We start from the raw sequence: 21,842 nt of genomic DNA on the forward strand, positions 1-21,842 counted from the left end.
CAATCCTGTATCTTTTTCCACAATTTCATTGACATATTTGGGGTTTGTGTGAAGTTCTCTTTCCACCCACGCGGTGGCAGTAGATCATTTGGTGCTTTAAAAAACCCTGAAATTTTCGCCTTCTCTTCGTCGAAGTGGCGAGTCCTTAAACATGACCGTAATTACTGAAAAGGCTATGTGTGATATAAGCAGATGGTGTCTATTTTGCCTGTGCGTTTTATTGTATGTCTTTGTTAGAAGTTAAATAACGTTTTAATATACATTTGATTAATTGGCGATCTGAATTCATACTTAATTCATGTTTCTCTTTCAAACACAACATCGCATAATTGTGTGGTAGTTTGTACTCTATATATTACGATTACCACGCTACCCGGAGCGTGTTATGCGCGTTCGGCCTTGCGTCCACACAAACAGGGAGGCATCAAGCCATTCATTGGGGGGAAGACAGACAAACAGAGAGAGGGGAAGAGCAGTACAAACAGACAGTAGTCAAAGCTGCGGAATCAAAAGCTAGGGTCCAAACTCAGATGAACAAGTGTCCGACTGGAAGGCAGAATTAGTTAGTTTGAGATGGCGGAGGTAAGCGAGGTTTTGATGTCGGTTTTGTCTACAATTCGGGTTCCGAGGCCCGGGGACCGTGTCCACAAAGACGAATGCGCCTTGTCATTTTCTTCTCCGGTGAGTAACCGTCTTCTCATCTAACGTTATTAGCTTCGTATTAAACCTGTCTTTTAGATATGCTTTTTCGTTGGATATTTTTTATTTGTGTATTACCAGTTATACAGCTAGCTATGTTGGTAGTTAGCTAGTAACAACAATAGCTAGCTAACGCGTTAACTAGTTGGCTACTGTAGCTACATTGAGAAACGTTAACCAGCTAGCTAACATCTTTAGCATTCAGCTAACGTTAGCTAGTTACTGTAACCAGTGGTTGTCAAATAATTTCCGAATATCATCACGACCAGTTGTCAATGAACTCACAGTAACGATACGTAGTTAGCCAACGTTACCTTTCAAGTTTAACGCTAGTTAGCCAGTTGGCTAACTATAGCTGCCACTTGACGTGTCATTCCAACTGTTTAGCTAACTGACGTTAACTTGCTAGTTAGCATGCTAGATGATCACACTGTCGGTTGTAATGATGCTCTTCAATGTTATGAGTTGGTCGCATGGGTAACTTCAACTACTGTACGGTTACACCCAATAGGTTGTTGGGTAAACTAGCAGCTGTCCAGTTACCAAGACAGCCAATGTAATGACTAACCTTAATGTTCTCGCATTTTTAAAAATATTTTTTTTTAGGAGAGTGAAGGAGGCCTGTATGTGTGCATGAACAGTTTCCTTGGGTTCGGCAGCCAGTATGTGGATAGACACCACACCAGGAGCGGACAGCGGGCTTACCTGCACATCTCCCAGACCCGCAAAGCTCCAGTGAGTTACACACTGTTCCTTTAAGCCTTTTACTGAAGTCTGGCTGAGTCTAGCCAGCAATAGAGGCACTTGAGGCTGAATAGTGGCCAAACAACAACACATTGAGTGTCGAAATCAAAATTATTGCTCTCTAGACAGTACAAAAGTAATACACCTTTACACAGTATGACAGGGAACTGGCAGCATCTAATGACAATGTGCCATCAGGCCAGTTCAGCTAGTTTAAATGGCAGCTACTTGTGTTTGGTTTGCTCAATGTCTATAAGAAATTATACACTATGAATGAACCACCTTTCTTGTGGATGGAGACATTCCACAATTCACTAAATCTGAACTGTCATTTTCCCCAGAAGGAAGATGATGAGAACTCTGGATCCGGTGACCCACCCAAGAAGAAGCCCACCCGATTAGCCATAGGTAACAGCAGAGTTAACAGTAGCACATTTTCAGACAGGCCTCTGTGGGTGCAAAGAACCCCGAAGCAGCCTTCAGGTAGCCTGGGTACCAGTCTGTTTCTACTAACATTCCACTCCTTGTATTCCATGTCATGAAAAGCATGTTTTTAGCATATGACACAGAGTGGAATGATAGCTAAACATACTGGTACCCAGGCTAGCCTTCAGGGACGCTGACACCAACATTTTCCATTCTATCCGGTTGGAGCCAAAACTTTCAGAAATGACTCTGCCATGATAGATCAATGAAACTGATATAATGTCTATTTACACTCCTCCTCTCTGTCTCAGGGATCGAKGGAGGGTTCAATGTGGAGCAGGAGCAGTATGAGGAGGAAGTAAAGGTCGTCCTCTTCCCTGATAGACAGGAAGTTACATCCGATGACCTCGCCACCATGCCAGATGTTGTGAGAGAGAGGGTGAGACACTTTGTGGGTGAACACCTCAAGTGTTGCCTCAACTTTGCTAATTATCTCTTAAATGTTGTGTGTTTGTCTGTGTTTAGAAAGAGGCCCTCTCATTGCCATGGGCATGTGGTTTTGAATCCCTTCATTCATAGTTAGTGTATGCATTGGAAACTAATACGATTCTGCTTTTTTTTTTTATGTTAGAGGGAATGGTTGGGGAGATGGAAATTAATTATAATTTTGACACTGCAAATTGACCACAGCTAAGCCCAAAAAGAGATTGTATTTGAAAATATTTGAGACACGATCACTTCTTTTTTTGTGTGGGGAATACTTGGGAACAGATTTCCTAAAGTATACTCATTTTATCTGAATTTAGTATATTTTTTGAACAACTAACTTTGGGGGGCGCAAAAAACCCACTAGCGGGATGGTTTTGGCCCACGGGCAGCCTGTTGACGACCCCTGCTCTAGATATTACACTTAATATAGATTGACCATGCATTCTTGTTGTAACCACCTATAACCTTCTTTATATCCATTTAGGTATCTCTAGCCATGGCGGGGCTGATGTCTGCAGACTCAGTGTCTCATGCCCTGCAAGTGCAGCAGTGGGACGGCGAGCTGCGGGCGGAGTCCCGGCACGCCGTCGAACTCGAGCAGCTCAACAACGGCACCAAGATCCCTCCCAGGTGAGAGTCTGGTTAGGCTCGGTTGTTATTCTAGCCAATGCCAGCTCAGAACATCACAAGCATTCCGGCGTTAACCTCTCTGGTACAAGTGGGACGGTAGCGTCCCACCTCGACAACAGCCAGTGAAATTGCAGGGCGCCAAATTCAAAACAACAGAAATCCCATAATTAAAATTCCTCAAACATACAAGTATTATACACCATTTTAAAGATAAACTTCTTGTAAATCCAACCACCGTGTCCGATTTCAAAAAGGCTTTACTGCGAAAGCACACCATGCGATTATGTTAGGTCAGCACCTAGTCACAGAAAACAATACAGCCATTTTCCAGCCAAGGAGAGGGCTCACAAAAGTCAGAAATAGCGATCAAATTAAACTAACCTTTGATCTTCATCAGATGGCACTCATAGGACTTCATGTTACACAATACATGTACGGTATGTTTTGTTCGATAAAGTTCATATTTATATCCAAAAATCTCAGTKTACATTGGCGAGTTATGTTCAGAAATGCATTCTCTCAAACAAACATCCGGTGAAAGTGCAGAGAGCCACATCAAATTACAGAAATACTCATCATAAACATTGATAAATGATACAAGTGTTAAACATACGAATAAAGATAAACTTCTCCTTAATGCAACCGCTGTGTCAGATTTTCAAAAAGGCTTTACGTTTGTGTGTATGTATGTGTATATATATGTATGTATGTGTGTGTGTATATATATATATATATATATAACAATTTATTTTATTTTTTTTTAAAGTCTGTCACATCTGTGAATGTGGAATGTGTTTGGTTGGTTGATTGAAAACTTAATAAAACTTTAAATTGAAAAAAAAAAAAAAGGGCGAAAGCACACTTTGCGATTATGTTAGTTCAGCACCTAGCCACAGAAACCCATACAGCCATTTTCCAGCCAAGGAGAGGGCTCACAAAAGTCAGAAATAGCATTAAAATTAATCACTTACCTTTGATCTTCATCTGGTGTCACTCCCAGGTCTCCATGTTAGACAATAAATGTTAGTTTTGTTCGATAATGTCCCTCTTTATGACCAAAAACCTTCTTTTTGTTTGCACGTTTTGTCTAGTAAGTCCAGACATTTTTTTTTTTTTTTTAAGTACAATAAAAGTTAGTAGAAACATGCCAAACGATGTTTAAAATCAATCCTCCGATTGTTTTAGTCATAAATAATCAAAAATATTTCAATTGGGCAAAAGCTTCGTCAATAGAAAAGGAGAAACAAGAAAGGCGCGTTCCCGATCAGGCGCATGGCTGATGTCTGGAAATTTCCATTGGCCACTGATTGAAAGTGCTGTATCTCCCTAATTCTTCTGAGTAAAAGCCTGAAACAATGCCTAAAGGCTGGCCACATGTAGAAGAAGCCATAGAGCTCGTGAACTGGGTCCTAAGTCTTTGTATGGTGGATATGCTTTCAATGGAAAAACAGCCTTTCAAAATAATAGTACTTCCTGGTTGGATTTTCCTCGGGTTTTCGCCTGCCATATCAGTTCTGTTATACTCGCAGACATTATTTTAACAGTTTTGGAAACTTCAGAGGGTTTTCTATCCAGATCTACTAATTATATGCATATCCTAGCTTCTGGGCCTGAGTAGCAGGCAGTTTAATTTGGGCACGCTTTTCATCCAAAATCCCGAATGCTGCCCCCTACCCTAGTGAAGTTTTAAAGGAACTTGACAATTTTGCTCCTTTTGCTTCATAAATGTCCATTCATTTCATCATCGACTTGGATCATATACAAGGTCTGATGGCGTAATTAATATATTAAATAATTTGTCAACATGTAGCCTAAATAAATATGTTTTAGTGAATGATTGGCAGAGAATGAACAATCTCTCATTCTCCCTCTGTCTTCCTCTCCATCATTCAATGATTCTTCCTTTCTCTCTGCCTCTCCCCACCCACCCCTCTCCAACTTTCTCCCTTCGCGCCATCCTTGTCTTCCAGTGGTTGGCGGTGTGAGGTGTGTGACCTGCAGGAGAACCTGTGGATGAACCTGTCGGACGGAAGGGTGTTCTGCGGTCGCAGGTATTTTGATGGTTCCGGGGGGAACAACCATGCCCTCCTGCACTTCCAGCAGACGGGACACCCTCTGGCTGTCAAACTGGGTACCATCACCCCCGACGGAGCAGGTGATGGCAACACAAAACGAATACTTGGACACTTGAAACAACACAATTCTGTTTTATTTACCAAGTGCTTCTTACTAGTCCCAATATTCCAGCAGTCACAGAATCCATATTGACATGCTTACCCTTGAATTATTGAAAAGGGACAATTTAAGAAAACACTGGAAAGGAAAAGGACTCCAAGACAGTTGTAACTTGGTTAGAGGCTGTATTCTTTGAGCTTTTAATGTCTGACTTGCTTCTGTGGCCTTTCCAGATGTGTACTCCTATGACGAGGATGATATGGTACTGGATCCAAAGCTCCCCGAACACCTGTCCCACTTTGGCATCGACATGATGACCATGGAAAAGGTAGGACTGCCGAAATCAATAAAGATACAGGGTCTCGATGGGCAGGCTCTCTCATGCTGCAGTGTTGTGGTTTAAGGACTATTTTTCTTTAGTGACAGACATTTTCCTCCATGAATAAGGACTATACTTGTCCGTACTTGCCTTACCAGTGTTCTAGTGACAAAATTATGTTCAAAGCTGGCCTGGACCCATTTTAAATAGCTCATATTTATTGTGTTATAACAACAAAATGAGCGATGGTGCTCATTGTGGGATCAGTCCTCTCCATCTGGTTCATCTGTCATTGTCTTTCCATCTCCGGTTCCTTCCCCGTTTCTCTCTCTCCTCGACACCTCTCTTCCCATGCAGACGGAGCGTACGATGACAGAGCTGGAGATAGCGGTGAACCAGCGTGTGGGGGAGTGGGAGGTGATCCAGGAGTCAGGGGCCACCCTGCGGCCTCTATCGGGCCCCGGCCTCACCGGCATGAAGAACCTGGGCAACAGCTGCTACCTGAACTCGGTCATGCAAGTCCTCTTCACCGTGCCTGACTTCCAGAGCAAGTCAGTAACCGTCTATCACTTCTACCTCTTAGYCTGCGTCCCAGATGCAACCCTATTCCATTTCTAGTGTGCTACTTTTGACCAGGGCCCATTGGCCCTGAGATAAAGAGCAATTTAGACAGATTGTAAAAAGAGTGCTGGAAATTACTCACGAAACSCCTCTGTCGTGTGTGTGTGTACCCCGCCTCAGGTACGTCTCCAACATTGACAAGATCTTCAATGAAGCTCCAAGCGACCCCACCCAGGACTTCAAAACCCAAGTGTGAGTTTCCACCAAATGTTATTTTCTTTTTCAGTGCAGCATGCACACACTCACACAAGCTTAACGTTGTTATCCATTTCGCGTCAAACATAAATACGGTTTATTAAACCTGCCTTTTCCCAACAACCTTGAGACTACACACACCTGTGTCTGGAAGTAGCACAGAGTCAGGGTTATAACRCGTGTATTCWAAGCTAGTCACACTGGCAGACAACTGTTATGGCACACACATGCATAGTCATTGGCACTGTGAGATGCATGTGTTATGTTTGGATGGACAGTAGGTCATTGTCTGAAGGCCAGCCTTTCTCCACCAGATGTCACTAACCGTTCACTTATCTGAGAAAAAACAATCMATTTCTATGGCCAAGACTTACATTAGATAAGATACAGGGATGGTAATTGTTAGCACCTATTTTTAAGTATTTTGGGGAAAAATGCAACACTTTCCCCTAATTTATAAGACTGTTTAGTTTAAGAAATAGGATTTCTTCCGATGGATCAGTAATTCCTGTTTATATTATCCTCTATTTATACATTTTAAATTGACTTTGTTCCAACGTTGTTTGATGTTCAACATCTCTCCCTTATTTCAGAGCAAAGCTGGGCTATGGTCTGTTGTCGGGCGAGTATTCCAAACCAGCCCCTGACCCMGGAGAGGGYTCTGAACCCAGCTCTGAACCCAGAGTAAGTGAATGGAAAGCACKAGAAGATTGTGCAGGAACTTTTTCTTAAGTCAGAATGCTAGCAACCGTAGCACTGGCGCCTCAAACACCTGTCTCCAAACATGACAAGGTTTTTCTAGTTGTGTTTACATTAAGCGATTGTGTTTTCATTTTCCATGTGTATTGTCTAAATCAATTTTTTGGGGTTTCCAGGGTGACCAGGTTGGCATAGCAGCGCGTATGTTCAAAGCACTTGTTGGGCGGGGCCACCCGGAGTTCTCCACCAATCGGCAACAAGACGCCCAGGAGTTCTTATTACACTTCATTAATATGGTGGAGGTAAAGTCTTTCCATCTTCTGTCATCAGTCTCCCCCCCCCCCCCCCGTTGTACCCCATTTTCTTAGTTTTGTTTTATTAACCTCTACCTCAGAGAAACTGTCGTTCGGGGGTGAACCCATCTGAAGCCTTCCGTTTCCTGGTAGAGGAGAGGATCGTGTGTCAGCAGTCACAGAAAGCAAAGTACACACAGAGGGTGGACTACATCCTCCAGCTACCTGTGCCCATGGACCAGGCCACCAACACAGGTGAGGGGCTCATGGGAAATGTAGTTTGTTATTGTGTCAATTCCCTTGGTTTTTATTGAAGCCTCATTAAATAAGTCAACCAACAAGTTTTTATAAGTYAAATATATTCTTCACAAAGTAACATTTATTTAAATTGAGTACATCAATTATCCCTCTCTCTCCATCAGAGGAGCTGCAGGAGGCTGAGCGTCAGCGTGAGGAGGCAGACTCGTCGGGAGCCCCTACCCCCGCGCCGGTGCGCGCCTGTATCCCGTTCACAGCGTGCATGGCGGCGCTCAGCGAACCGGAGACGCTCACAGACTTCTGGAGCTCCGCCGCGCAGGCCAAGACCACCGCCACCAAGTATGACAACGCACGCGATTCACTCAGTCTATCAATCAATGAAATGTATTTCCCAACTCCAGTCCACGAGTACCCACWACAGCACACATTTTTGTAATAGCCCCGGACAGGCTCGCCTGATTCAACTTGTCATCAAGCCCTCAATGAGTTGAATCAGGTGAGTTTGTCTGGGGGTCCAACAAAAATGTGTGCTGTACTCGGGGACTGGAGTTGGAAAATCCTGAATTAAATCATCCCATCAATGCATTTTCCAAGGGAAAATGTAGTTTGTAATTGGTCTCGCTCTCTCTTCGTCCCTCTTTCAGGACCACCCGCTTTGCCTCTTTCCCTGACCACATGGTTATCCAGGTTAAGAAGTTCACTTTTGGACAGGACTGGGTCCCCAAGAAACTAGGTGAGTCGTCTGCTCTGCACACAGTGTAAACAAGGTCTACATGATCTTCTGTATTGAGTACCATTTTATTTTCATTTACATACACATGCAACATCTACACCTGTGGGTTATCACAGACGATATCAGTTCAATTCAAGTGGGAAATTCCATTGTAGTTGCTTGACAAGTCCAAGGAACAACACATTTTTAAATTACTTTTCCATTAATGTGAGAACTGAAATGTGGGATTAATGTGGCCCAGTCCCTGTCAACTAAATAGATGTTTGTTTGTCCCTGCAGACGTGAGCATTGACGTTCCCGACACACTGGACCTGACTGCGCTCCGTGGGACCGGCCAGCAGCCGGGGGAGGAGCTTCTGCCAGAGGTGGCCCCACCCCCTCTCATGACCCCTGACATGGAGGTCAAAGGTATCCTGGGTTCCCACGGCAACGAGGAGGACGACTCGCTCTACTCCCCACTACTTTGTCAGTCTCTGTCCTTTCTGACCTTTCCTTCCTTCATCCCTTCGTCCCGTCATATTTTCCTTTTCTTCTTTCCCTCTTATGTTTTCTCCATGTTTTTGTGTTTACACCTTWTTTAAAATTTGGTTTTGTATTTTCAGTGAGGTGATGTGAGTTATCATTTCAATTCTATGGTGGGAAAGAGACTTGGTTTTGCTCTTATGGTCCAGAATGAGTTTAATATGGTTTGCCAACGTGGTTTTATTTTGTTGGCCGTCTCCAAATGTCCAGTTTCTCAGCAGTTGTTAGGACCGTTCGTGACATCCTTATTGTTGCTGCTGTCTGTGGAGTGCATCCATATAATTAGACCCCCTCCCCTCCTCACTCTCTCTCTCTCTCTCAGCCCCAGTCCTGGACGACTCCACCGTGTCCCAGTTGTGTGAGATGGGATTCCCACTGGAGGCCTGCAGGAAGGCTGTGTACTATACTGGGAATACTGGAATCGACGCAGCCATGAACTGGGTCATGGGGCACATGGACGACCCAGGTAGGTCACGGAGGATCAGTTTTGTCAAATATACCATAAAACACGTGTGTCTGTCATGGATGTAGGGCTGTAAGTGGGTGGTGTTTGTTGAGAAATATACACTACCGGTCAAAAGTTTTATAACACCTACACTCATTCAAGGCTTTTTCTTTCTTTGACTATTTTCTACATTGTAAAATAATAGTGAAGACATCAAAACTATGAAATAACACATGGAATCATGTCGTAACCAAAAACGTGTTAAACAAATCAAAATATATTTTATATTTGAGATTCTTCAAATAGCCACCATTTGACTTGACAGCTTTGCACACTCTTGGCATTCTCTCAACCAGCTTCACCTGGAATGCTTTTCCAACAGTCTTGAAGGAGTTCCCACATATGCTGAGCACTTGTTGGCTAATTTTCCTTCAATCTGCGGTCCGACTCCGAAACCGGTCCGACTCCGAAACCATCTCAATTTGGTTGAGGTCGGGTGATTGTCGATGCCAGGTCATCTGATGCAGCACTCCATCACTCTACTTCTTGGTCAAATATCCCTTTCACAGCCTGGAGGTTTGTTTTGTCAATGTCCTGTTGAAAAATAAATKATAGTCCTACTAAGCGCAAACCAGATGGGATGGCGTATTGCTGCAGAACGCTGTGGTAGCCATGCTGGTTAAGTGTGTCTTGAATTCTAAATAAATCAGACAGTGTCACCAGCAAAGCACCCCCACACCATAACACCTCCATGCTTTACGGTGGGAAATACACATGCGGAGATAATCAGTTCACCCAAACCGAGTGTAACGGTTTTGACTTGAGGTTATTGTTTATAGGGGTGCCAGGTAGGTTGTGCCTACCAGAGAAAATATTGATTTCTCCTTTTGGTTTGGGAGGGAATGAGTCCCGTCTGGTCTGTCAAGTCCTACACCAATACAAAGGACTCATTTAAAAGTCAGGATGGATATACACTTTTCATAAACCCTAAAAACATTAGAAATAACTTCAAAACAGCTGTATTCTTTTGCGTGGGTTGTATTACCAACATAAATGATCACACACACAATATAATGAGCTCTGGTTCCTCCAGAAATGTCCCGTACCTCAGGCCTAAAAGAGTCCAGCCCTGTAAAGGAGTTCAGGGAACTCAAGTGACCTTAGTCACGCGATGTTTGTCCATTCATAAAAGTGTAGAGTAAACCCAGTCTCAATCATACAATCAATATCAACTATTTTACCACACAACCATAGTTTTAAATCTCAACACGTCTTCAACTACAACTGACCACATAAATCATCACGGTATACATCGCACTAAAACAAATGAAATACTGTATGCAAAATAGTTGTAGTCAGTCAATCCAATCCGCCAACAGATCTCCAGCTGAGAAAGGCCACGACGAAACAGCGGAGACCAACTAATGTGTAGTCCAAAGGAAGAAATGAGTGGATCCGATCCTGGTTAAAGTTGAGACAAGGCCACAAAGCACACTTTTAAATACAACATAACAAAAGGAGCTTCGGAACTGAGGGTTGAACACATCCACATTCGCACCACCATCACAACCCCACTTTTGTGCAGCTGATGCTGGCTATTTAATTGGGAATTAAAGGGGAAGCGCCCTATTAGAAGGAGAAGCACTGAGACGGTTCAGACATTCAGGGCCGTCTCACAGCGGTTTGAACCAAAAATCTCAAATTTGGACTCCAGACCAAAGGACAGCTTTCCACCGGTCTAATGTCCATTCCCAGTGTTTCTTGGCCCGAGCAAGTCTCTTCTTCTAGTTGGTGTCCTTTTAGTAGTGGTTTCTTTGCAGTAATTTGACCATGAATGCCTGATTCACACAGTCTCCTCTGAACAGTTGATGTTGAAATGTGTCTKTTACTTGAACTCTGAAGCATTTATTTGGACTGCAATTTCTGAGGCTGGTAACTCTAATGAACTTATCCTCTGCAGCAGAGGTAACTCTGGGTTTTCCTTTCCTGTGGTGGTCCTCATGAGAGCCAGTTTCATCATAGCACTTGATGGTTTTTGCGACTGAACTTGAAGAAACTTTCAAAGTTCTTAATGTTCTGTATTGACTGACCTTCATGTCTTAAAATAATGATGGACTGCTGTTTCTCTTTGCTTATTTGAGCTGTTCTTGCCATAATATGGACTTGATCTTTTACCAAATAGGGCTATCAGCTTGCTATTTGAAGAATCTCAAATATAAAATATTTTGATTTGTTGAACACTTTTTTTTGGTTACTACATGATTCCATATGTGTTATTTCATAGTTTGATGTCTTCACTATTATTCTACAATGTAGAAAATAGTAAAAATAAAGAAAAAACCCTTGGAATGAGTGAGTAGGTGTTATAAAACTTGACCGGTAGTGTAAGTTAAATGGTATGGACTGCCATGTGATTGACCGTGAAGTAGAACCAATTAGTCATTTCCAGCAACGTTGTTTTACAATAGTAATTTCACGAAACCATGTAACTGATTTCATTATGTACGTTATATTCACGTTTCCTCCCCCTCTGTGATTGGCTGCAGATTTCTCCGCTCCCTTGGTGTTGCCGGGCACCAGCTCCGCTCCCGGGACCACGCCCACAGAGAGCTTTTCTGAGGAGCACCTAGCAACCATCGTCTCCATGGGCTTCAGCCGAGACCAGGCCACGCGAGCACTGAGGGCCACGGTGAGACTGTTTCCCTTACCATTACTATGAATGTAATAAACTCCCCTTCACGTCTAGCACTGCTGTAGTGACAGAACTCCTTGATGTTGCTTCAAAGAAATAATACAACTGCAATGAGATTTCGCACATGCTCAGTAGCTGCATTCACCTCGTGGAATTTACTGGTATGATTAGACCTTTGGCACAATATACTCTATTCTAGCACACGGTTGAAGTTCACACTCATTTGTGCTGCTGGTCAGGTCTCCAACCTTTAACCAAGTGGTCTCTCCTCTCCTCTTCCAGAGTAACGTCCTAGAGCGCGCCGTGGACTGGATCTTCTCCCACCTGGATGATCTAGAGTCCATGGAGGTTTCAGAGGGGGGCCGCTCGGCCGCCGAGAGCGAGGGGTCCCGGGAGCCCCCTCCTGGGCCTAAAGTCAGAGACGGGCCCGGCAGTAAGTCAACAGCGAGAGGAAGCGGGTGAAGGGGAGTGGGTCCAGTTTGGGTTGGACGTTTGAACATATTTTAATATTCTCTTCAAAGCATCTGTATGTACGCACTCCTGGAAAACAAAGAATATACTTACTTTTTCCCACAACATTTATTGGTTAATGATTTCCTCTTTGTGGAAAGCATATTACATGTGTTTTGACAATGCGCACATACTCCAAATTGTTGTCTGTCCATATCTTTCCATTTGAAACACCCRCTGTATTGAAATTGATGTCCAATTGCAGTATAGATGCACTGTCACTGATGTCTACTATGTACGTCTTCCTTTTTCTCCTCTATCCTCCTCTCTTCCAGAGTATGAGCTGTTTGCCTTCATCAGTCACATGGGCACGAGCACTATGTGCGGCCACTACGTCTGCCACATCAAGAAGGACCAACAGTAAGCGCCGTTCTCTCCATTTCATATAGAAGAAACCACTCCTTTTATACACACACTTGATACATGAATGTCGTTCTACTTAATGCCCACTTCTGTGGTGCAYGGTGTTGCTGTTGAGATTCTGTGGTTATAACAATCTAGGCTCAGCTTTAAAGTGCTGTTTCTTGTTTTCTCATGTCTGTGTGTTTTTCTCTTCCTCTTCTCTCTCAGGTGGGTTATCTTTAACGATCAGAAAGTRTGTGCCTCAGAGAAGCCGCCCAAGGACCTGGGTTACCTCTACTTCTACCGGAGAGTCACCGAGTGAACGGAGGGGGGCAGAGTTTCACTTAGGGAGGGGAAGAGGGTCGCCAACATGCACATATTATACACACTGTCACACACTGAGCTACTAAGAATGCTCTGACACAAGCTTCTGAACTGACAAATGTAGGGTTTAAATGAATACACTTTTCCCACAACTATGTACGCAGACACAGGCAGGTGGAATGGATGGGGTGTTTTAAAGGAGAAGTCTTTATTTTTTTTTATTTTTTTTTTTCACTTTTTACAAACACTAGTGTTGGTGGAAGGCTGCTGGTGTATTCACCCCTTCTAAGTGTATACTCATCTTGCAACTGACACCAATCAACTCATGATAGATACTGGTATCATTATACAGTGTCTATGGCAACAATGTTCCCGCCCCCCCCCTCTTCCCTGAACAACATGCCACTTATTGACTAGCATCTGTTGTATTGTTAYTGCTTCTTAAGCCAAGCACTGCCTCCCTTCTCTCCCCCTTCTGTGTTCCAACATGGCATTTTCATAAGTTTGGCATCCACAGTAATCGAGAGGGAAACGTTAATAAAATACAAAAAAAATCAAATGTGTATTTTAAAAAAACAACTAAATAAAAACTAAACCAAACAGGTTGTTCTTTCAAGTGTAGCGAGGGTGATATCTGGCTGATTTTTGTTTTGTTTATTTTGCTCAAATTAGTTCCTTTGTTACTTCTGCTCTGACAAATAAAGATGTGTTTCTGCTGCCCCTGCTTGTTGTGTGATTGTGTTGAGATGGATGTGACTAGTGACCACTAGTCATCGAGTGGCCCTGCTGCTCTGGGTTCTTATATGCAGGCTCTCACTGAAGAGCCGGGGACACCAGGTGAGTCATGGTGCTCTGCACTAGCATCAGTCCAGACTCAACATCTTCCTGAGGGCTCTTACATGCCAGTGACACGTGGTGAGAGTGCAACTATAGGTCTTGTCTTCATCACAGGGTGGGAGTGGGATCATTGTGGGGGTTAATTGGTTGATATTAGTTACACCATACTACATTTTGACTCATTTTATGTTTGCTGCTGCTCTTCTAAGAACTATTTTAGTAGTCTTTCAGGTGTGTATATCTTCATGGCCACATGCCTGGAAGACCCAAGGCCATATCATTGAATATCAATTTTGCCGTTCAATTTATTTTGATAGGCTGGAAAAAAAGATAATATCCTACTTTTATTTGGTTTAATAGCGTGGTTTTATAAGGTAGATTTTTAAAGTAGGCTACTATTGATAATGCAAAAGAACATACTATATTTACATGAGACGTTTAAGTGGTATTACTGTCAAGTTCACGTCATAAAGGATCATCACAAAAAAGTATGTCACGATACTTAGTTATATGCAGTCATTCAGCGCAAATGCAATGTTTCCTATATACAGCACATTTTGCAGATTGGACTTTTAGTAAGGAGCCAATTTCCTATGAAGTTGGGTCACTGGTGGAAGGTGAATACAAAATCAAATAAGGAGTTTGCAAAGAAGGCGCAGGCAAGTAGCATGCGTAAACCCACAATCTTTCCAAAGTGCAGACGTTTTTTCTCGATCTCTTCCGCTCTACKCCGTCACTATCCTCAACGCATACTCATTAGTGTATTGTCGCGAAAGGACAACGTGGGKTTTTTTCTCTGATTTTTGTAACCTAAGACGTTTTGAGAATCAATTTCAGGTAAATTACAAATCAGATCAGGTAATATTAATGTTMCCATATGTTTGTCGGAGCTAGTTCAGTTGCATGGGCTATATGTTTTTTTTACCGAGAGAGGAGAGGAGTTTTATTATTTTTAGTTCGTGGGAAATGTTGAAGGGAGAGGGGACGGATAATCAACTTTTACCGGYTGAATTTAGACACAAATATAATATTTTTTTATATTACATTTATCCAGAAATATGTTTTACAAATATGCAAATTAGTATATCATATTTGCATATTGCGCAGATCCATTTTTCTGGACGAAACCAGCCTAAATATTTTGGAGTCMTTTTGTTTAGATACTCCCGGACCGGACTAAAATTTGATTAACGCAGATGCTTCTTAGTTGGGGTGTGGGAAGAGTCTGACTTAGACTACCAAACGCCTATTTAGACCGAATCACCATCTCTTCAAAGTAAGTTACTAAATATAGTCAGTCCAATTTGTGACATTCTCTATGAAATGGACATTTAAATTATCTGTAATTTAATGTAGTGAGCTTTGAAAATATTGACGTATGTCGATTTTAAAGTGTTTAAAATGCATTAAAATCTTTATGATGGTAGTATGATTAACATTTTCATCAAGTTTTGAAAATACAAATATTAACTGACCAAAACGCTAACAAAATCTCAAAACTGATAGGTATTTGCAAAAATGTCATTTCAGCCTGGCCTTAAAACTGTTAAATCACCACAATCAGTAGACTATTATAATGTTCCATAACACACAAAGACAAGTAAAAAAAAAAATTGTTACAGCAAATTAATAGCTCTTGATCAATAGTATATCGAARAGATATTGTAGGATAGGCTTTTATCGAGCAGGCATCTACGTTTTTAGCCACGTTTTATTTGTTATGCTACTTCTTTGCAAATAAATCAACCATAGATTAACAGCCTACTCAACAGCCTACACAATATCAAACAATCATTWTCTGTAGCCTATCACCGTTTGTGAGTTGATCAAAGTGAGATAATACATCATGATACGAATCGAAGAATTATTAGGTTACTGCAATTTTGTCAAATGTTTTATTTGATTACAGGTGATAACAAAGATGATTACTATTAGTAAATTACAGTACATTTTAAAGTAGACTATAATTCACCTCTGCGAATAGCATGGTCTTCAGATATAGGCTTTGTGGAATAATTGAATATTTGAAAGTTATCAAAGATAGTGTTAAGAATTACATCGATATCAAACACCTGATAAAGTAGGAAATGCCGATTTCAAGTAGGCATACAGTATCATTATAAATAAATGGGTATAAATTTAATTAAGTTGCTCAAGTAAAAGGTGAATATTGTAAAGTAGTCAAGCATTGCCCCAATTACTAATACGGCTGTAATAAATGAAGTTATTACGATCAATAGTGAAAATGAGTTAATTATATATAATTACTATTTACTAAAACAATTATGGAGTGATAGATTACTTATTGTTATTCAATAAACCATCTTCAGAGGGATATCATTCTTGAAAACGTGTAACTAATATTATACTGTAAATCAGAATATTTACTGCCTTTGTTATCGATTTTCAGTTAATTTATTTACTGGGATTTCTATCCATGAACTATGAGTTATGGCACAAAGTTATTTGTATTTTGCTCTGATATAGACTAATGATTTTCATATATGAGTATTTCGATAATAATGGTGATGATGATTATACATATTTACATACTCAGTCACAATTCATTACATACGTTTTTGTTGTTATCGGTTAGAGAGGCCTATATGCTTATTAATRTTATTATATATACATCTACCTGTTATTGAAATGTGTCAAATGTTTGGAGTAAKTTCTGAAAATAATGAAAAGATAGAAAAKAATCTAGCCCTGCTCTGAAAACTATCATCACAGCTCTAGTCATGCAAAGAAACATTTGACTCTTTTGACTTTTTCACAGATGTTTTATCTTTTTATACATATATAAATGTTAGAGAGAGAKAGGGGAAGTAGCCTTGTGGTTAGAAACCACAAGTTTGCTCAAACAGAAGCCATGTAAGAACATAAAGTCTAGATTAAACTCTACTTAGAAATGTACTTGAGCCAAACAAAGGTTTAAGATCATTTTTATAGAATATACTTTACATTTTAGATGTTTCAAAAGTGTCAATCTCTCCTTAAAATCTTCTATGCATTTTGACTGCATGAATGTCATTTAAATTTGCATTCCAGATTTCAGATAAAATGTCCAATATGAAGACTTTCTCCTGGTTTGTGTTCGGTGGGTAAAGATCTACACTACATGATTGAAATATTAAAATGTTGTTGTATTCATTGTACTCTTACTCTTACCCCTCACACACACACCTTTCTCTTCTCTCTCTTTCTATTAAATTCAAAGGGTTTTATTGGCATGGGAAACATATGTATGTTTACATTGCCAAAGCAAAGTGTAATAGAAAATAAACAAAAGGGAAATAAACAAGGGAAATAAAACAATCAGAAATGAACAGTAAACATTACACTCGCAAAAGTTTTAAAATGTACAGTGTTGTAACAGTGTGCAACAGTGTGCAAATAGTCAAAGTATGAAAGGGAAAGTAAATAAACAGATACATCTCTCTCTATCAATTCAATTTCAATTCAGTATGCTTTATTGAAATGGAAAGTTAATAATACATTATAATACAAGTAACAGAAGTACTTTAATAATAATAAAGGGATTGCAGTACTCTCTCTCTCCCTCTCTTATTCTCCTTCTCTCTYTCTTTCTCCGCTCAGCCCTGTGCATTCTCCATGTGGTGGGTGAGGTGATCTACAAGACAAAGGGGCACTCTGTCAAAATTGATTGTGGAGTCAAGACGTCTAACAARGATGTAGAGTGGAGTCATAAAGCTGTGGGTGGAAGTGAATCTGTTCTGATCTTCCACGTTAAAGGAAATACTGGCAACCAGCGGAAAGGTGGATAGAAAAGAGATCATTACAAAGAAATAAATGGGTTATTTCATGAAAAAGTAGCAGTAAAAATAAGTGTTCATTAGAGTCCTTGTCTTTTCCCCATGTCAGGAAATGCTCCCATGGTTGGAAGGGCGAAAGTGAGAGGGGACGRGCTGGAAATCTCTGCTCTAAATGATGGTGACGCCGGACTTTACATCTGTATGGTGGACGTGAAAAGGATGCCTCACAGACTCGACATTGTCACAGGTGTCACTCCGCATAGGGTTATGGGGTGTTTAGCAAGTGAATGTGGACACCAGTCCTGCAAACTAGCAGTTTTTATAGCAGTGATAGTGAAGTGATATTATTATTGCTAGTACACTTGAATGATACCACCCAAGCAGATCTGGGTTCAAATACTAYTTGAAATCATTTCAAATGCTGTATCTGTGCTTGATTGAGCTTCCATGTTGCAATGGAACCAATATAAATGTCTCAAAAGTGTAATCCTCACCCACTTAGCACTCCAGGCAGGCTAAAGCAAATACTCAAAGTATTTAAAAGATTTAAAATAGTATTTGAACCCAGGTCTGCACCAGAGGTAAATTCTAATGGCAGAATTCATGTGGCGAAAGCTTCTGTGTTCTCCTTAGACATTTCTCCCTCTGTCTCTTCCCTCCCTATCTTTTCCTCCTCGCTTTCTTGTCATACTCTACCCCTCCCTCTTTATTTTCCCTCTCCCTTTCTCCCTCCCCTGTCTGAACCAGTCAAGGTCCACCCCTCCAATGAACTCATCGAAGGCAACAATGCTATCCTCGAGTGCCAGGTGACAGGAGTGGATCCCTTGCCCAGTGTGGAGTGGCTTAGTCCAGGTGGAAAGGTGGAAGGGGCCCCTGGACGACCTGGCTCTAGGACTGTCTCTTTCAGCTCTGTGGCCCTGTCAGACACAGGAGAATGGACATGTCAGATTACTCAGGCTGAGAAGACACACAAAGAGACTCAGACCATCAACGTGAGAAGTAGGTAATAGGTGGTAGCATCCCCAATACAACCATGGTAGTAATGAATATTACAATGCTTTTATCTTTTCTCTCCCAGGTTTGTTGCCGAACGAGGGCCAAGATGATGGGCAGGGGCACAGTGGACCTAACTCTGATGTAAACGCAGTGACAACTTGCAATCACTGTGAGTATCACTGCTTTATGAACACCGACTACTGATTCATTGTTTCATTTCCTCATGGTAAAGGTATTGGAAGCTCCTACTTTATTCAATCTCTCCTTAACATTGGTCAATTCAGGACGGGAGGAGGGGTTGTTCAAAAAGTTACAAAAATAAAACGTTATTGTTTCTCATTAATCTAAAGTGATTCAATAAAATCAATTATTCACAAAATAAACTATGGCAAATTCTATCTTCACAAGTGTGAAATGCCACATTTCGAGTCAACCGTGCATTGACGTCAATACTGTAACGATTTTCTTCTTCTTCTGACGAGGAGTGTGAAGGATCGGACCAAAATGCAGCGTGGTACGTGTCCATGTTAAATTTATTAAACTGAACACAAAAATAACAAAGGAGAAAACACGAAAAAACGAAACAGTCCTATCAGGTGACAAAACACAAAACAGGAAACAACTACCCACAAACACAGGTGGGAACAGGCTACCTAAGTATGGTTCTCAATCAGAGACAACGATAGACAGCTGCCTCTGATTGGGAACCATACCAGGCCAAACACATAGAAATACAAAACAAGGACAACATAGAACACTAGACATAGAATTCCCACCCAAACTCACRCCCTGACCAACCAAAATAGAGACATAAAAAGGATCTCTAAGGTCAGGGCGTGACAAATACGGCGATTTTGAGGGTGAGTTGCCACTTCTGAGGTCTTCACTGAGGTGCTCCCTGGTTGTGTGTCTCTCAGGTACCAAAGGCAGCCAGCAGTCCGTTGAGTTGGTGTCCATGCTGGACTTAAGCCTGTGGGTGTGGGTGGCAGTGGGAGCAGGATGCCTGGTGGTGGTCTTACTCATCGTGACCACTGTTCTCCTGCACCGCAGGAACAAAAGAATGAAGGTGAGGAGACAGTCTAGAGGGATCAATGAAAATGTCACTGCCAAACTTAGAAACCAAAGTGATCTATAAGCATATAAGCAAAGTGATAAATATATATTTATTTAAAAAAATATTGTCAGCGCAATAGAATGCTGTATCGGTCTGCTAATAGAGGACTAGTAAAGGCCTAGTGCACTACAGTTGTGAGAAAATACAGTATATTATTATTAATATATTTTTTAAATTCTGATTTTTACAGTGGGTACTGCAGCACACTCAGCACCCATACTTCCCACGGCTCCCACTTAATGATTGATTTAGTTATATTCAGGTGGAGCGAGTGCTTAACAGCAAATGAAAGAGAAAGACAATACATGTTTTTCTCCCTCAGAAAAGAGACCGGAAGATGAAGAACATCAGAGTGCCCCTGAAGTCCAACGACTACTGCCAGTGTAACCGGTAACTACTCTTTTGCTCTGTCTAGTAGAATCATAGAAGGGGATTTCTGCACACTGTGTATTCCTGAACGGTCACGTAGACCAGTGGTTTTCAAACCTCCCCTTTTACAATTTGTTRTAGCCCTGAACTAGCTCACCTGATTTGCCTATTCAAGTGCTTGATGAATAGTTTACAAGTTGAATCAGGTTTCCTAGCTATGGAAATAATATTTAAAATACATGGAACTATGTAATATAAAGTAGTTAGCGATACATTGTCACGTTTAATATTGTTAACACATGTATTTCACAGCACACTAGAGGGTCCACCCCGGAGGACRCAGAGAGAGAAGCCTTCGGCTGTACCACGGCAACAGCGCTGATGGAGCGGAGTATTATGGGCTGGAACATGATTGCTTGACGACACAGGGTGGATGGAAGAATGATCGAGAGAGAGAAAAGTAGYCTTATACAGTTTGAGAGATACAAGGGAGAGAGAGAGAAAGAGAGGGGGGAGATAATGTAAATGGGCTTATGTGTCTGTTTCAAAAATATGAATGATGAAATTRTATAAACTGAAAATCACATATTGAAGGAAGAACCAAACAATGTTATTCTTACCTATATGTTATTAAACTTCATCTGACGTCTTTCCCGCATTGTCAGAGCATCCTCTACTGCATTGCATCTTTGTGCTTAGATCATTTTCAATGATCATTCATTTTCACACAAAGCCTGAGACTTATACTGTACGATTTTAGAATGATTTTGCAATGATTCTTRCTGTGATATTGTTCAGTGTGGCATATTTACAGACGTTACAATTTTGTCAAAGTCATGGCTACTTTTTAAAATACCCGCATGTTATGTTATGAATTGATATACCTGTTAAATGAAAGTGTTTTCTTGTTGAACGGAATACAGATCATATAAAGCATATTTTTTGGTTTGATTTCAAACATAATATGCACCGCTGAGACTCGTCTCACTTTTAATATGGATACTTTTTTACTTGAGTCTTTTTAAACACTTACTTCAGCCTCCTATTACATACATTCTAGTGGCGTTGTCCGTGGTTACGTTTCACTTAACTGGTGCAGTAGAGTGCAGACAGCTGTCAGTGACAATGTAGACTCCAAGCATGTCGAGTGATGTCTTGGAGCTGCCGAGCCCAGTAAAAAAAACTGTGTGTGTTGTGTGTGGTGTGTGTGTGGTGTGTGTGTGTGTGTGTGTGTGTGTTGTGTGTGTGTGTGTGTGGTGTGTGTGTGTGTGTGTGTGTGTGTGTGTGTGTGTGTTGTGTGTGTGTGTGTGTGTGTGTGTGTGTGTGTGTGTTTGTGTGTGTGTGTGTGTGTGTGTGTGGTGGTGTGTTTGTGGTGTGTGGTGTGTGTGTGGTGTAAAAAAAGTACCCAATGGTCATACTTGAATAAAGTAAAATACCTTAATAGAAAAGGACTCAAGTAAAAGTGAAAGTCACCCAGTAAAATACTACTTGAGCAAAAGTCTAAAAAGTATTAATATATTTAAACCTCTAAAAGTCTAAGCTAACAAATGGACTTGTTTTTAAGAGGTCATACCATTGATCATTTCGAATTTAAGACCCCTTAGGTATCAAAAATATTCTAATTCATTCTAATT

General features: G+C 41.2%; 2 protein-coding genes across 6 annotated transcripts; both read left to right on the plus strand.

The window, feature by feature from the left end:
• Nucleotides 1-134: 134 nt before the first annotated feature.
• On the plus strand, nucleotides 135-13,347 carry LOC111965227 (ubiquitin carboxyl-terminal hydrolase 5). Of its 4 annotated transcripts, none has more exons than XM_023989281.2 (20): nucleotides 135-681; nucleotides 1,306-1,434; nucleotides 1,785-1,851; nucleotides 2,181-2,308; nucleotides 2,843-2,988; nucleotides 4,959-5,143; nucleotides 5,397-5,491; nucleotides 5,840-6,033; nucleotides 6,224-6,295; nucleotides 6,892-6,982; nucleotides 7,174-7,299; nucleotides 7,392-7,545; nucleotides 7,713-7,887; nucleotides 8,193-8,281; nucleotides 8,561-8,746; nucleotides 9,126-9,269; nucleotides 11,795-11,937; nucleotides 12,223-12,373; nucleotides 12,726-12,810; nucleotides 13,021-13,347. In XM_023989281.2, the coding sequence occupies exons 1-20, from the start codon at nucleotides 574-576 to the stop codon at nucleotides 13,112-13,114; spliced, it is 2,562 nt and encodes an 853-aa protein (XP_023845049.1). In that variant the 5' UTR covers nucleotides 135-573; the 3' UTR covers nucleotides 13,115-13,347. The 4 variants fall into 4 exon arrangements, with proteins under 4 accessions (XP_023845049.1, XP_023845052.1, XP_023845050.1 ...); XM_023989284.2 differs by having other exon boundaries at nucleotides 8,561-8,689; XM_023989282.2 differs by having other exon boundaries at nucleotides 1,788-1,851.
• A 1,358-nt stretch (nucleotides 13,348-14,705) lies between these two features.
• Nucleotides 14,706-21,171, plus strand: LOC111965244 (T-cell surface glycoprotein CD4). Of its 2 annotated transcripts, none has more exons than XM_023989315.2 (9): nucleotides 14,706-14,790; nucleotides 17,005-17,053; nucleotides 17,554-17,733; nucleotides 17,839-17,976; nucleotides 18,477-18,728; nucleotides 18,808-18,894; nucleotides 19,643-19,791; nucleotides 20,162-20,229; nucleotides 20,521-21,171. In XM_023989315.2, the coding sequence occupies exons 2-9, from the start codon at nucleotides 17,017-17,019 to the stop codon at nucleotides 20,588-20,590; spliced, it is 981 nt and encodes a 326-aa protein (XP_023845083.1). In that variant the 5' UTR covers nucleotides 14,706-14,790; nucleotides 17,005-17,016; the 3' UTR covers nucleotides 20,591-21,171. The 2 variants fall into 2 exon arrangements, with proteins under 2 accessions (XP_023845083.1, XP_070300143.1); XM_070444042.1 differs by lacking the exon at nucleotides 14,706-14,790 and adding an exon at nucleotides 15,144-15,229.
• Nucleotides 21,172-21,842: the final 671 nt, after the last annotated feature.

The sequence above is a fragment of the Salvelinus sp. IW2-2015 genome, linkage group LG6.1 (genome assembly GCF_002910315.2).
Source record: "Salvelinus sp. IW2-2015 linkage group LG6.1, ASM291031v2, whole genome shotgun sequence".
Classification (NCBI taxonomy): domain Eukaryota; kingdom Metazoa; phylum Chordata; class Actinopteri; order Salmoniformes; family Salmonidae; genus Salvelinus; species Salvelinus sp. IW2-2015.